The following is a 16,947-nucleotide window of genomic DNA, read 5'->3' on the forward strand; positions in this document are numbered from 1 at the left end:
GATTTTTTTTTTTACTTTTTGTGTAATACCAACTTTCTAAGCAAAAAGTAAAGGACCAGTTTCTCCCAACAAAGTGCAAATCTTCCCACTAATCCAAAAATAAAAAAAGAGGAAAAAGATGTGTGAAAGAGATAGATTAATTCATAAGGAAATTCAGTAACTTATTTACACAAGAAACCACTACAATATAAAGTATGAAGCTTTACCTCCAAGGAGAGTGTCCCCTCTGATAATTCTTTTTTATTTCTGTTGCTATCCAAGTTGCTTTGTTTCTTGTCCGAACTATACAAATAGCTAACTAGTATTCACACTTTCTCTTTTGCTCTTTTCAGTCCTTCTTTTTCTCTGTAGTTGAATTAATCTTTATCAAATAGAACCACATGGCTTTTACTCATTAACCTCAGTAGCGCCTATCCTCTCCTCTTTACCTCCTGTTTACCTCTCTTGTGACCTTGTTTGTCCTCTAAATCCCATATTTAAAACACCTGCTCCTCCATTCATTCAATATATATTTATTAAGTACCTCTTATGTTCTAAACATCGTGATGGCTGCAGTTATGACAGATGCATGGAAAAGGCATAACTGTACCATTATCAGAGCTTTGCAGTAGACAGATATGTAAATGCATAATGACCAGACAGTATGAGAGGAGCTGTTACAGCCACGGGTTTATATAAAAGGCTCTGAGAATATTAGTGGAGGCACAGGTAATTTAGTCAAAGGAGTAGGTCAAGATTGAGATATTTGAAGTTGAAGAGTGTGTGAAACTGACCTAGTAGAAAGGCTGGGCAGGATATTTCAGGCAGAAGGAGAGAGCACACGTGGTCTGGGGGTGAATGAAGCGTGGCGTGTGGGGAGATCGGTGTCTGAGGATGAACGTGGGACTGGCAGAGGCGTGAAGTCAAGGGCTTGAGCACAACACTGAGCAGTGGGTGCTTTTCTAACAGAAGTCAGTTCAAATTTATTAAAGGTGTTTGTAAAAACTGTAGTGTCATGACCAAATCTGCAATTTATAACAATAACACTGTGCTGTGGAGAATGACTGTCAGGGTGGAAGCTTCCTCCAGAGAGATTGTGTTGGAGCCCATGATAGTCAGATGAGACATGGTGGGGGCCTAGCAATGGAACCAGAGGAGAGATCTGAGAGATGGGGGGGAGATGCATTTGACAGGACTTTCTGACTACTGAATATCAGAGAGGGGATTACTTGCTGTTGTTCAGTAAAATTCCTAATTCTTTTAAAGCCCAATTTTTGTGTGCGTGTGTCTTTTTTAAATGAAATCTTCCTAAATCTACCACTGTCTATAGTCATATTAGTATTTTATGTTTCTAAGAATAAGAGTATACTTAGTACAAGATTATACATTGTTTCAAGGAGAGGGCTTTCTTCAGTCATCTTTTTTTTTTTTAAACCCCCTGGTACGTTGAACTAAAATAGCTATTCGATTAATAAATTTTGAATTGAATCATATGAATTGCTATTCATAGTTGTCAGGCAACTTTTAAGGTATAATTTAACAGACATAATTTTGCTTGAAAATATTATTACAATTTTTTTGGAACTTTGTAGATTGTAAAAAACAAAACAAAATGGAACCATTTTGATTATCCTGAAAGGTGTCAGCCTTAATCTTTTGAGGGTGGATTTGAGTTTTTAAGATAAGCAGAAGACATTCAGAACCAAATCTGTTAATTAATAAAATAATACTCTCTCAGTTCAAAAGCAGATTTTCAATATAATATTTCTTTTCTTCTGTTCTTAGATTGACCCTGAAGCAACATTAATAGTCATTAATCTTTAGATATTTGAAATGATGTATTTAAATGATAAATGATGTTTTTTATAATGATGCTTAGATATATTAAACAAGTGCCCTTGAAAACAATTTTATAACTTTAGGGTTATATTTCTTGTATGGAAATACATATTAATTGACACATTTAGAAACATATCAGTATATAAATACATTCCTTTACTGTTAACCATCTACTTTATTCTATGCTACCATACCATATTACCATAGCACACCATACTATCCCATACTGTACCATACTGTATCTTACCGTTCTGTATATCAGTGAGTAACTATAGTATCAGTACCCCAGTAGTTTTGAGGTTGATTATGATTCTGATTTGAACATGTTAATTTGAGGGTAGGTGCTTATAATATCTAAACTCATTTATTAACTAGATCATATTCAGATATTCTCAGTTGTAACAAAGGTGCACGTTATAGCAAATTTATATAATTCAGTATCCAGTTCAGGATCACATATCACATATGGTGTTATGTCTTTTAAGTTTCTTTCAATCTAGTACTTTTCAATTTCTCCTCTTTTTTGTAACAAGTTACTGAAGTGATTGTCTCTGTGGCTTTAATAAAATAATTATAAAGGTACAGTTATTTTAATAAAATATCATTTCATTGTTTTTTTCTTCACTTTTATCAGTTCTAGAGGAAATAATGTAAAATTGCTTAAGAAGGGACTTGTGCAAATTGGAAGTGTATAGAGGAAGGTGATTGTGAGTATAAAACCACATCCGGAAGAACAATTAGAGAAACTGAATTTGTTTAATCTGGAGATGATTTAGGATGATATGAAAATTGTAATGCAACCCATTCATTTGTAACTAATAACTAATAGCTAACAACTGGAGGAATTAAAATGTGTTAGCCATTATTCAAAGTGCTTTATGTATATAAACTTATAAAACTCTCACAGCAACCCATAAGGCAGATACTGCTTTGTGTGTGTGTGTGCCGTTTTACAGATGATGAAACTGAGGCATTGAGATGTAGAGATTTTAAGGTCACAACTTACGTAATGGAGCCGGATTTTCAACCTATGCAGCCTGACTCCAGAGTGGGCACTTTTAAATATACATTTGTGCAACAAACATATATTGAACACCTGTTATATCTAAAGCACTATGCTTGAAACTCTTGGTGATCTGGAGATGGTTAGGTTATGGAGCCTGCCCTCAAAACATTTGCAGTACATACAATTTGAAGGACTGTTACATGGAAAAGAAATTATATCTCCTATGGACAGTAGAAACTCAAGTGATAAAACAAAGACCAGAGATGACATTTATGGAAATGTTCGTTTGGTCTTAATGTAAGAAGGATGTTTATTGAGACTCATTACATGTGATGAAGCTTTTGCTTCTCAGCAGGCCTGCTCTTAGTGGTTATGTCTGCTTGGGATGTAATGGGCAGTTTCAGAAATTAACATGGGCTTGGTTACTGAAAATAAGACACAGAGAATTTAAGTGACTTGGCCAAGGTCCTACAGCTGTAGTGAGTGTCTGAGCCTGTTTGAATACATTTTAAAATGAGGACAGAAAGCTCCAGGAGGGTGGAGATCCATCCAGCCTTTGTTATTCAGTGTGGAATTCCCAACATGTAGCAACACCTCTGGCATGTAGGCAGACTTCAAGTTTTTGTTGTTGTTGTTAGGTAGATGAAAAGCTATATATGCAGCCAGTTTATAGTTCATGTTCATACAGATTACTAAAGTGAAAGATTATGAAGAATTGTTTATTAATCATTATTTCTATAGTCACAGGTTTTGGAGACATCAATCATTCATAATAATTGTATTATATAGTCTATTATATAACCAATATTTTTGACTTCCTGTTTTTTCAAGTTTTAGGACAGTTTTGTTACCATGTAGCTTAATAAAGACTATGTTTCCTTTAAGTAACTTAACACTATTATACAGCCTTAGAGCAATTTTAACAGAACTACATGCTCTTTACCATCATAATGCTGAAACTGAAATCTTTTTTCTTTTCACTGTCGTTCCAGCTGTTCTTTTATGTCTGCATTTCATGTCTGACCTTTGTATGTTGTAGTCCAAATAACTGAGCTTTTCTCAAGTTGTCCATTGTTGCATAAAAATCTTTTAACTTCTGTATGAGTACAGCTTATTCATACAAAAAAGGTATTGTTTGCTACAGAAAATTTCTCCACGTAATAACTTCTGCTACTTTATTTATTTATTTTTCTTTTTTTATTAAAAAAATTTTTTTTATCAGCCAGAGGTAGAATTTAGTGATTCATTAGTTGCAAATAACACCCAGTGCTCATTATATCAAGTGCCCTCCTTAATACCAGTTGCCCAATTATCCCTAAATTCAGTAAATATCCACATGCACTGTATTTATTTTATATTCAATGATAAATTGCTTTTATAAATTCCTTAAAGATAAGGGTTGTTTCTTTGATAAAGAACTATGCATTAGAAAAAAGTACAACATGTGCATGTATTGTTAAGTTAATTATGATCATTTCTACGAAAGTGACAATCTGCCCAGCTTAAATCTTTATGAGAATTTATTTATTTATTTACTTATTTATTTAGGCATGCCAGAAGACTCCAGGGAAGATACTGAATATCAACATAAGCTACATATGGTTAAGAAACAGTGTTTCAAGAATGACATTCATAAACTGGCCCTAGCAGCCTTGAACAGGGTATGTACAATATAGGTTTTCTGCCTTTATATCATTAAGTAGGACATGAAATTTGGGGAAATAGAAGCTTGTTTTCACTTAAGTTTTCCATCTTCTGTTTACTATGATAGTAGGAAGTTATGTGGGTGGAGACATAAGATGCCAATAGGGATGTAGGGGGTGAACAGATGTATCATTCCAGCTAAGGGAGTGTACTCTTGACTACAGACTTGGACAGGTTCTTTAGATGGCTAGTAACATAAATTCACTCCAGTCTACTCAAGCAGAAAGAGAACTAAAGAGCTAGATGTTCAGCTCAGCCTGATGTCAGGAACTATGGCCGCTGTTTCTTTTCGGCTGCTTGTCTTTCTTTTCTGGTCTGAAAGGTTCAGTCCATGAAGGCACACATGGCACAATGTTAAAGTCTTCTTTGATTACATGGGCTTATTTGCATTGCTCTCCTCACAGATAACCTCTGAAATGGTTCAGTGGGTATGGTTTCGTTCCATTTTTAGTTATTTACAAATCTGTGGACATTTGCAATAATATAATGACTATAATCAACATTCATGCTAAGTATGAAAAAAGAGGGAATTACATTTATATTGTGGAATGCAAAATGTGTGGATGAAATTAAGATGCTTTGAAGTTTAATGTAAGATGAATTGGTCTTTATGAAAGATGTTAAGAGTAAAGATGTAAAGAATGATTAGAGTTAATGTTTTCATGAACGGAAGAGAGCAGTCAAGGTATTTAATGGAAATGGTTCCTTATGATTTAGTATACTTTGAAAAATGTCATAAATTAGTTAGAATAGCCTGCAGAGAGACCTCTTTTAAAAATTCAGTTTAAACTGAACTTTATAATGTGATTGTCTATGATATATTTGAGTCATTTGTACTGAAACCCTAATATGATCTTTGAGTATAGCAATATAATGGGTTGAATTCCATTCCAGAAGTATTTGATGAAAATCAGCAGGTGGAAGGAACTGTGTTAGGCATTGGGAAGACAAATATGAACATGTTTTGTACCCTTCTTTCTTGGGTCTCATTGGGGGTTGGGGCATAATAGCTATGCATAAACCACTTATTGTGCATTAGCCCTTACGAGCTGTACTGGCTTTATGGACAGTGTTCTAGGAATGTAGAGGAGGGAGCAGTTAATTTTATTCATGGTATGTGTTGGTGAGAAGCAAGAGGTAGCACAACAGCCTTATAGATAACTGCGATTCTGGTTAGCCCATCTTTTCTGAAGTTACTGAATACGAATGGGATAGAGTGGGAGGAGTCAGGAGTCAAGAGACCCAGCTCTACCTGTAAATACCATGATGCTGAGAAATCACTCAGCTCTCAGGTCTTACTTTCCTTTTGCTAATAAATCCCAGAAGTGGTTGAGAAACCTCCTACCTCCTCCCTCCCTCCTCCCCCCACCTCCATTTCAACAACTGAATAATGACACAGCATCTCACTAAACGGTGACTGTCATTTGGACGCAGGGGGTTAAGGTCAGGGGGAAACAGAAGTGACAGTGTTTTATTTTTAAAAATCTCCCTGTGTAGTTCCCCTAATCCTCACTACTTTTGAGAAAAAATGCTCTGAAAGGGAAATGTATGTATTTCTTTAGCTCTGAAATTCTGTCATTGCACGTCTCACTCTGGATAAATGTTACAAAGCATGAGAGATTTTAGGTCCAAGTACTGCAGGCATGTGAAATGAATTCCCTTTAAAAATAAGTCTATTCTTGGAAAGCAGAATTCCCAATAAGGTAGAATTTGAGATTCAACTAAGATTACAATGCAAAGACTATGAAGAGTATTTATTGAAGTGAATTAATGTTTGGATATATATGAAATCCCAATAACATTCAAGCTGAAGTTCAAATCTGTTGTTGTTTGTATGTTTGGACTCTTGAAAAAACAGTTTGGTTGGTTGTAAAATATTGGGGTTTTATCTTCTTTAAAAACTTTGTAGGCATTTCACTGTCTTTTAGTACTGAATATTTTAGTAGAAAAATTCAAAACCAACTTGATTTTTTCCCTCACTTTTATTTTTTTATTTTATTATTTTTTAAAGATTTTATTTATTTATTTGACAGAGATAGAGACAGCCAGCGAGAGAGGGAACACAAGCAGGGGGAGTGGGAGAGGAAGAAGCAGGCTCCCAGAGGAGGAGCCCGATGTGGGGCTCGATCCCATAACGCCGGGATCACGCCCTGAGCCGAAGGCAGATGCTTAACCGCTGTGCCACCCAGGCGCCCCTTTCCCTCACTTTTAGATGAGTGATATTTAAAATCCCAAATGATTCTTTTTCTTGAAGTCCAGATATTTTATTAGGATGTACCTTAATGTTAGTCCTGGACTATGGTGTCTTCTTTTTAGCTCTACATTCAATCTTTTTTTTTTCCCCCCCTGGGAAGTTTTTTTGAATTGCAGTTGACTTAGCTGGTAGGTAGGAAAGAGGCTGGTGTGGTCATTTTTCCTCTGAGCTGGCTAGCTAGCTCATTTAAGAAACCATTTTATTATTTATATATTCTCTGAAAAGAACTTAGAAAATTGTGGAGCGTAGGCAATAGGAGGTTTCCAATTGATGTTTGTAGGTGTCCTTCCATTGGCACTTCCAAAAACTTCACTTGGATAACATTGCTAAGTATAAACTAGTAAATTGATTTTAATTTCCTTTCAAACAGCAATTAAGTCACTATTTTCAAGATAGAACATTTGATAAGTGAAAGAAAAATCCATCGTAAGCTTGTAAATATCATAAATATGTACATGTAACATTTGTATATATATATTAAATTTATGAAACTGTCAAAAATCAAATACCACTATTTTAAATTATCAGTTTATTTGAGCTCCATCATATATAATAATGTGATAGTGTCATTCTCTTTTTGCATCGACAAATCATAGGTTTCCTGTCACAAGTCATTAATCATCATCTAGCTGCACCTGAAATAGTTCAAGATTAGAGGAGTTCAAGGTAGCAGAACCAGTAGTTGGATAGAAACTTGTTAGAACGATGGCATTAAGGACAAAGATATATGATTTATAAATATCAGTTTATTTTTTAGCATAAAAATAAGCCTATGATGCATTTTTTTTTATAAAGATTTTATTTATTTATTTGACAGAGAAACAGCAAGCATAGGTAGGGGGAGCAGCAGGCAGAGGGAGAGGGAGAAGTAGGCTCTCCGCTGAGCCGGGAGCCAGATATGGGGCTCGATCCCAGGACCCTGGGATCATGACCCGAGCTGAAGGCAGACGCTTAATGACTGAGCCACCCAGGCGCCCCTATGATGCATTTTTAAAAAGATTTATTTATTTATTTGAGAGGGAGAGGGTGGGGCTGAGGGAGACGGAGACTGAAACCCAAGCAGACTCTGCTCTGAGTGTGGAGTCAGATGCAGGGCTCGATCTCACCACCCTGAGATCACAACCTGAGCTGAAACCAAGAGTCAGACACTCAGCTGACTGTGCCACCCAGGCACCCCAAGCCTATGACACATTTTGAGGTTAGGACTGGCTACGTGATTTGTGGGGCCCAAAACAAAATGAAAATGAAGGACTCTTTGTTTAAAAATTATTAAGAATTTCAAGACAGTGGCAGCAGAGCATTATACCAACTGGGGGGCCCTCCTAAGCACAGAGACCTATGTGAGTGCACAGGTGCACACCCATGAAGCTGGCCCTGCCTAGGAAGCAGGAGTGGTGGTACTATTCATCAAACAAAGTTCAGAAAAGATAATCTACAATCTAACTTTTTCTTTTTTAAGAAGATAGTAAGCTTATATTTCTATTTATTTATTTTTCAAGATTTCATTTATTTATTTCTCAGAGCACGCACAAGCAGTGGGAGAAGCAGGCAGAGGGAGAAGCAGGGTACCGCTGACCAGGGAGCCTGAGGCGGGTCTGGATCCCAGGACCCTGGGATCATGACCAAAGCTGAAGGCAGACACTTAACCTACTGAGCCACCCAGGCATCCCAATAATAAACTTTTAGCTTTGAACATCTGAGTTTAAGATCCTGGTGTCAAGCAAAGAGTAATGTGAGCTTAAGAGAGTTTAAACTTGGGCTTTAAGTTATTTGCTTAAGGTTTTTTGTGTCTCAACTTTTTTCATCAATAACATAGGGCTAATAAGAGTGTTTCTACATTATAGTGTTATTGTGAGGATTAAATGAGTATATATATATATATATATATATATAGTGCTTAAAAGAATGTCTGGCACATGGATTTTGGCATTATTGTTGTGGTTGCTACTATTGTTGTTATGGTGACATGAACCGCATTTGTGTATAAAATCCCATTCATGAGAAGGGTTTTGAGAAAAGAACTTTGGACAGAGTTTGACATTGAAAGAAGAGATTATAAAGGAGATGGGCAAATGAATGCTTTTAAAGTTTGAGAATAATTAGGGGTGTACCATGTCATGGAAGTCAAAGGAGGAAAAAACAGCAGTTTAATTATTAAAGGACTTTTTTCTTTGAGTGGTTAGGACAGAAGTCTGATTATATGAAATTAAGGGGTGGTGAGAATATAGAGGTAGTGGGTATAGATGTTTCTATTAATAAGTTTAGAAATGGAGGAGAAGTGGTAGCTTGATGGAAGGGAAGACCAATTAAGGGACACTCTTTCTCCCAGACAGAAATTTTTCATCCCTGAGGAAGGTGTTTAGCCCAAGGCCTGGACTGTGGCCATCACTCAGGGCTTATTGCAGGTACAGTGAGTCCTCTCATTTCACCCTTGTAACAACCCTCCTTTATTAGGGTCAGTGGGAGGTGAGGAAGCTGAGACAGACATTAGCCATCCCTCTAGCTTCACTTTGAACCACTTTGAATTTCTTTGTATTTCTTGAATAATACCTTCTGAGTAAATACCACTTCTGAGTAAATGTTATTTCACTCATTCTTAGTGGAACTGAAATGGAACTATTAGGTTTTAAAGTGGAACGAAGAGGCAGAATTTAAACCTAAATTTAACTGGCTCCAAATTACTACCCAGGGAGTTGGTAAGATGAAAATAATGACAGGAAAAAGTGCAAAGGGAGGCGAGGATAGGAGTGTGTTGTTGAAATGATAGATGAAATGCTGTCCAAGCTGAGCAATTAGGGGGTGGAGGAGAAAGGAACAGAATGAGAGCCCTATACAAAAAAACCCCCACACCCTATACAGAAAGAGAAATGCTGAATGAGGACAGTTGAGAGGCACTGGAGGACGAGATTAGAAAGGAATGAAAGTCTGTTCATTGACAGTGTGGAAGTGAGAAAGGTTGGAGGGTAGATGGTTTTGGTTGAAGAAGCTACAACAGAGCTTGAAGCTCTCAGCTCTGTGGTGTCCCCATGGTGATGTCAATCAGAGATTTGGGGTAGAGATACCATGGAGCTACTGTCTGTGAAATTAGAAGGCCTGTGAAGGATAGCATTGTGATGTTTGAAAGGAAAGCTATTAGGTGGGCTTCCACATCATGGCAGAAATTTACAAAGCATTGTGGAAAAGCAGAGATGACCCATCCCATGTAAGAGTTAAGATACATGTCACAGACGTCGAAAGAGGGAAGCTGTGATTGTGGTTGTCCATGGTTGGAAGGTGTGTTTACTGTTCTCCTCAGGCCATGAGTAGGATAGCCTGCCAAAAAAAAAAAAAAAAAAAAAAAGAGGTGTCCTCTATTAGAATACCTGTAAATAATATCAAATCATCTGGAGGAGTTGATATTAAGAAGGTGGAAGAGGTAGCAATGACCTCCTGGGCTCTTTTTTTTTTTTCTTGGCTCCTGAGCTTTCAAGGGGACACATTTATATTCAGGTCCTAGACCTGACACATAATAGCTTTGTGACTTGAGCTCTTCTTGTTCCTGCATCTTTAAAATTTGGTGAACCTATTAACATAGGCTTTTGAGGGGGAATACATGAGATTTAGCACATAAAGAGTAAATTCTCAATTATTATTTTCTCTGGTGAGAGTTGGCATTGCATTTTGTGGTTAAGTACGTAGGCAGTGGAATTGCCAAATCCCTGATTTGGTTTCATCTCAGCAATGTACAATCTGTGTGACTTTAGGAATACTCAACCCCTTTAACCCTCAGCGAACTCATAACGGGAATGATAATTGGTATGGATTTAAGATTCTTGTGAAAAGAAAATGCATGTAAAGTACTTAGTACAGAACAGATACTCAGTAAGCATTAAAATGGTAGCTCTTATCCCTAATGATAACTAAAAAGTAATTAGTAATGCAAGGCAAAATCAAGGGAAATAATCTTTACTTAGACTACTTAGTTTATATTTTATTTATTAAATACATTAACTAAAGTCTATTTATATTTTATCTATAGCTGGCTTTAACTAAGGTAAGTATTAAGAACTCATTTTAAATAGTAAATATTAATTGTCCTTTTGGTTTTAGTTCATTGGAAATCCTGGGATTCAGAAATGTGGGTTGAAAGTAATTTCTTCTATAGCGCGTTCTCCTGATGCGTTAGAAGTATTATCCTTGGAAGGTGCTATTGATTCAGTGCTTCACACACTGCAGATGTATCCGGATGACCAAGGTTGGTACAATTTGAATTCAGGATCTAGGATAGATTTTTATAGGCCTGTAGCTGTTGATTGGATGTCTTTAATTTTTTCTTCAGTTTTGAGATTTAAAACAATTAATTTTATTATTTTTTTCTTTTATTCTTTTAGAAATTCAATGTCTGGGGTTAAGTCTTACAGGATGCTTGATTACAAAGAAGAATTTATGCATAGGCACTGGACATCTGCTGGCAAAAATTCTGGTTTCCAGTTTACAACGATTTAAGGATATGGCCGAAGTGCAGATTAAAGTATGTGCGTTGTCTTGAAGGGAGTTTGGGATCCTATGAAGATTTCTCTTTTAGAGTAGTTGGTACAATTCCCACTTGCATTAATGGAGATATTCTAGTTAATTGAAAACCATTTATCATTTTGTAGTATTTTAATTATAGAAGGTGAAGAGAATTGGATTGAATCGCTAAAGATCCTGTGGTTCGTTATTAAATCTCTAAAATGAGCATGTTTATTTGCCATTTGTCTTTTTCGTGAAAGGGCAGAGAATGTGCTAAAGAAATTCCAGCCAGATGAGCTTTATTTGCTTAGATAAATATAAGTTATAATTATTCCAAAGTTTGTCATTCTCAGTGTTTTATTGTGGGCTCCTTACCTCTAGTAATTTTTCTCCTTGATTTTTTTTCTTGCAGTGAGATGTTTTAAACATTTTTCATCAAGCAAAATTTCACATGTGATATATAACTGTTCCTTATAAGGAATTAAAGATATTGGCTTAGAGGAGATTAAGAAAAAAATTGCCTCAGATCTTTTTTTTCCTATCATGTATTTATTTATTTTTATTGAAGTATAATTAACATATACAATCCTATTAATTTCAGGTATACATCATAGTGATTTGATATTTTTATACATTACAAAATGATCTCCATGTTAAATCTAGTTACCGTCTGTTATCATGCAAAGTTATTACAAAAATTATTGACTATATTCCCTCCTATTCATAATGCTATACATTACATCCCTCATGACTTATTTATTTTATAACTGGAAGTTTGTACCTCTTAATCCCCTTCACCTATTTTGCCTGCCCATTAACCCCTCCCCACTCTGATAGCCAACAGTTTGTTCCTTGTATCTATGAGTCTGTGTCTGTTTTGCATTTTTTTGTTGATTTGTTTTGTTTTTTAGATTACAAATATAAGTGGAATCATATGGCATTTGTCTTTCTCTGACTAACTTATTTCACTTAGCATCATACCCTCTAGGTCCATCTATGTTGTTGCAAATGGCAAGATTTCATTCCTTTAATGGTTGAGTAATACCTAGTTTTGCATGTGTATCACATTCTCTTCATCCATTCGTCTATCAGTGGATACTTACATGGTTTCCATATCTTGGCTATTTGAAAATAATGCAGCAACGAACATATGGGTGCATATATCTCTTGGAATTGGTGTTTTCGTTTTCTTTGTGTAAATACTCGGAAGTGGAATTGCTGGATCATATGGTATGTGTATGTTTAATTTTTTGAGGAACCTCCATACTGTTTTCCAAAGTGGCTGCTCTAATTTCCATTCTCATCGACTGTGTACAAGGAGTCCCTTTTCTCCACATCCTTGACAACACTTGTTATTTTTTGTCTTTTTAATAATAGCCAGTCTGACAGGCATGAGGTGATATCTCGTTGTGGTTTTGATTTGCCTTTTCCCCAATTGATGAATGGTGTTGAGCATCTTTTCATGTGTTTGTTGACCATCTGTATGTCTTTTTTGGAAAAAAAAATTCTACTCAAGTCCTCTACTCATTTTTTAATTGGGTTGTTTGGTTTTTTGGCATTACGTTGTATAAATTCTTTATATATTTTGGACATCAACTGCTTATTGGATGTATGGCTTACAGATTCCTTCTCCCATTCATTAGATTATGTTTTCATTTTGCTGATGGCTTCCTTAGCTATGCAAAAGCTTTTTAGTTTGATGTAGTTTCATTTGTTTATTTTAGCTTTTGTGGCCTTTCCCTGAGGAGTATAGTCCAAAAGAAATATTGGTGACACCAATGTCAAAGACTTTACTGCCTGTGTTTTCTTTTAGGAGTTTATGATTTCAGCTCTTGCATTCAAGTCTTTAATCTATTTTGAATTAATTTTTGTATGTGGTGTAAGATACTAGTCCAGTTTCATTGTTTTGCATGTAGCTGGTCCAGTTTTCCCAATGCCCTTTATTGAAGAGACTGTCTTTTCCTCACTGTATATTCTTGAGTTAATTGATCATATATGCATGGGTTTACTTCTGGCTCTCTATTCCATATCATTGACTTATATGTCTGTTTTCTTGCCAGTACCATACTGTTTTGATTATTGCAGCTTTGTAGTATAGTTTAAAATCAGGGAGTGTGATACCTCCAACTTAATTTTTTCTCTCTCAAGGGTGCTTTGGCTATTCAGGGTCTTCTGTGGTTCTATAGAAATTTTAGAGTTATTTGTTCTAGTTCTGTGAAAAATGTCATTGGTATTTTGATGGGGATTGCATTAAAGCTGTGGATTGCTTAGGGTAGTATGAATATTTTGACAGTATTGATTGTTTCAATCCATGGACATAGTGTATCTTTCCATTTATTTGTGTTGTCTTCAATTTCTTTCACCAATGTTTTATAGTTTTTAGTGTACAGGTCTTTCACCTCTTTGGTTAAATTTATCTTTAGGTATTTTATTCTTTTCAATACAATCATAAATGGTATTGATTTATTAATTACTCTTCCTGATAGCTCATGAGTAGTGTACAGACATACAACCAATTTCTGTATGTTAATTCTGTATCCTGGAACTTTATTAAATTCATTTAGTAGTTCAAGTAGTTTTTTGGTGGTGTCTTTAGGGTTTTCTATTTATAATATCAATCATCTGCAAATAGTGACAGTTTAACTTCTTGCTTTCCAACTTGGATGCCTTTAATTTCTTTTTCTTGCCTAATTGCTGTGACTAGGACTTTTAAAAGTGGTGAAAGTGGGCATCCTCTTCCAGTTCCTGATCTTAGAGGAAAAGCTTTCAGTTTTTCACCAATGAGTATGATGTTAGCTGTGGGTTTGTCATATATGGCTTTTATTATGTTGAGGTAGGTTTCTTCCATATCCACTTTGCTGACAGTTTTTTTTTTTTTTAATGTTAGCAAAACAAGTAGTCTCTTTAAAAGTTCCTGATTTGATTGTGCTTTTTTTTTGTTTTTTTTTTAGTAATGAAGTTTTCAGCTTTCATAAATCACACTCAACAAATATTTTCATAAATGGCAGACCAGGAATAAAAAATGTCTAGGCTCTATCCTCTGTACAGACGTTATTAGTAAATGGGTAATTGTATGTAACGATTTTAATTATAAAGTGCTCAACACACACATCCTCAGATTAAAAACGTGTTTTATAAATCTGCTTTTTATAATGAGCCTCAGCCTAGGACGATTAAAGCCAAGCCAGAATTGGTTAAAAGTAATCCTAGAGAAAGGAAATAAATTTGTACGGGTACAGAGCTCTCAGTTTACTCAGTATTAATTCATACAGGTGTAAATTTTAGGATCTCTATAGTAGCGGTTGTGAACTCTTTACCAGTGAGCTGACTTTGGCCTGCCAACATATTTTATTTGGCCAGTTCAGTGTTTGTAAGTTTTTATTTTGAATTATGTGCCTTCTACACATTTGTATTACTTGCTTTCCTGGTGCATTCATTTGAATTTGCAGGGATCTCTAGTCTAGTGGTAGGTGGACCACATGTTCCTCAGACCTGCATAAATTAAGACTACTTGTCTTATCAAATGTTAGTAAATATTTGAAGAAATTCAGCATCTTAAAAGCTCAAAATAATAATTGTATTACTTAGACGATGTCTAATTATATTGAAAAATAACAAAAATTTTAAAAGTTCAATTGGTCGTCTCTAGTTTACCCAAGCTAAATAATAGTAAACTCAAAAGTTCATTATTTCCTTAGAATATCTCATGAGTGGAGAGCCCAGACAGCTCTTAGGAATATGCATGAGGTAGTTCTGAAAAGTGGCTGATTAGTTCTTTATAAATAATTTGCTACAAGGATGTAAACCTCAGAGTGGCTTTAGAGCTTTACTCAAATATACTCAACATGAATGAAATCTAGGAGCTCACATTTGTCTCTTTGGGGTTGAAATTTCAGAAGAAAGCACACACACACACACACACACACACACACAGCACAGAAGAAAGGGGAAATACTGGACTATCTAGAGAAACTAATCTGCAGTCTTGTAATAAGAAATACACTTTACTGGCCGGTTTGGGTGTGTAGTCCTGCTGATTCAGCTATTCTAATATTAATATCTGGCTTTCATCCCGTAAGTCTGGCTTCAGACAGGAATCTTTAAAAGCCAACTTTTAATGCAGTAGGTATTTTTTCTGCTTTGCTAGACAATGGTTTGTTACTTGGCATTCTCTATGGAACTGCTGTATTTCTTAGTAATGAGAGAACAAGGTGTGTTTATAGGATTGTTTCAAGGTTTATAGCTTTTAAGTACAAACTCAATAAATATATCTACTTAGTTAAGTATCGTATACAAACTCTCTGTTTTATATTATTTATTTATTCTTTTGGCCTAGAATTGCTTATGTTATTATTTTGATCACACTTTCAGGGATTTCAGACAATCTTGACAATACTGGGGTTGTCAGTGTCTTTTTCCAAGCTGCTGGTGCACCATTCCTTTGATTCCGTGATATTCCATCAGATGTCTTCCAGTATCATGGAACAAAAGGATCAACAGGTACAATGTTTTTCACCTATATGCTAACTGTTACGTATTTAGCTAACTCTAATCCTCATTTCCATTCTTTTTAGTTTCTAAACCTTTGTTGCAAGTGCTTTGCAAAATTAGCTATGGATGATGAGTTAAAAAGTGTGCTTCTAGAGAGAGCATGCGATCAGAATAACAGTATCATGGTTGAATGCTTGCTTCTCTTGGGAGCGGACGCCAATGGAACAAAGGAGGCAACGTCTTTAATTTGTCAGGTAAATACTCAAGGCCTGACTTTTGTATTTCCTCTGTTACTTGACTCTACCATTGTACAGCTCTTACTTACATCCTATTGTTCTTTACTACAGAATTTACCAGTTAATTGCACGATGGCTTGTGATTTTTGGTAGGAGTTTAGATTCACAGAATTTCGGGGGCAATAGGGTCCTTGAGGTATATCCAGTTGAATCCTTCATTTTACTTGTTTCCCTACCTTGTTATGTTGATAAACAACTTTTGAAATGTGTCTCCTACTGTGCATCTCTCTATAAATTGTTCTCCAGGCACACTCCACACAGCATATGGTTTTGTTTTGATCATCGTTCAACCATTTTCTCTCTGTTTTCGTTATTTCTGCTAGAAAATCCTCTCCTCAGGGCTACTACATGTGGCCATGTAGGCAGTATACTGCAGGCTTTGGGGATGCTGTTCACATTGGCATCCCCTGTCATTGGTCACCCCTGTGGTCGCGTAGCACTGTGGTCCTACTTCCTTCCTTCCCTCACGCACTGTGCAAACACATCTATCTAACTGTTCTCCTTTTCCTTAAAAATCTAACCCCAATTCTCCTTCCCTAATAATGCCCCCCCTGCACCCCGACCTCTGTACAAAATATTTACTTCTGTAAGTCCATGACAATTTATGTACACCACTTTATATTTTGTGAGTTATATGAAAGTAGAAATGTACAATGTTCATCTCTGTATCATCTAGAATAGCTAACTCATTGCTTTATATACAGTATGAATTTGGTCAGTATTTATTGAAGTGCATTGTGTGTTATCTCAAGTTTGCCATTGTATAAATTTTAGAGTTTATAATAGCATTCAGGTAGCACCATGTGTATTTTCTAGAAATGTAATAATATTTCTAACAGAGTAGAACTTTGTAGTGATTTAATATGCATTATTAAATAACCAACAGA

The 16,947-nt window shown here is 35.7% G+C and overlaps 1 protein-coding gene across 6 annotated transcripts in view; it reads left to right on the forward strand.

Moving 5' to 3' along the window:
• LRRK2 (leucine rich repeat kinase 2) overlaps positions 1 to 16,947 on the forward strand; it is a 135,620-nt gene that overhangs the window by 29,356 nt on the left and 89,317 nt on the right. For 5 of the 6 annotated variants that reach the window (XR_006409898.3, XM_057318803.1, XM_026502095.4 and 2 more), the window contains 5 exons: positions 4,373 to 4,485; positions 10,872 to 11,016; positions 11,153 to 11,292; positions 15,645 to 15,773; positions 15,848 to 16,018. Coding sequence is in view for 5 of the 6 variants with exons in the window: in XM_057318803.1 (XP_057174786.1) it covers positions 4,373 to 4,485; positions 10,872 to 11,016; positions 11,153 to 11,292; positions 15,645 to 15,773; positions 15,848 to 16,018 (698 nt within the window). In the remaining variant the exon portion in view is untranslated. The remainder of the gene's footprint in view (positions 1 to 4,372; positions 4,486 to 10,871; positions 11,017 to 11,152; positions 11,293 to 15,644; positions 15,774 to 15,847; positions 16,019 to 16,947) is intronic. The other variant, XM_057318805.1, reaches the window with a different exon arrangement.

The sequence above is a fragment of the Ursus arctos genome, unplaced genomic scaffold, assembly GCF_023065955.2.
Source record: "Ursus arctos isolate Adak ecotype North America unplaced genomic scaffold, UrsArc2.0 scaffold_26, whole genome shotgun sequence".
In the NCBI taxonomy this organism is placed as follows: Eukaryota; Metazoa; Chordata; class Mammalia; order Carnivora; family Ursidae; genus Ursus; species Ursus arctos.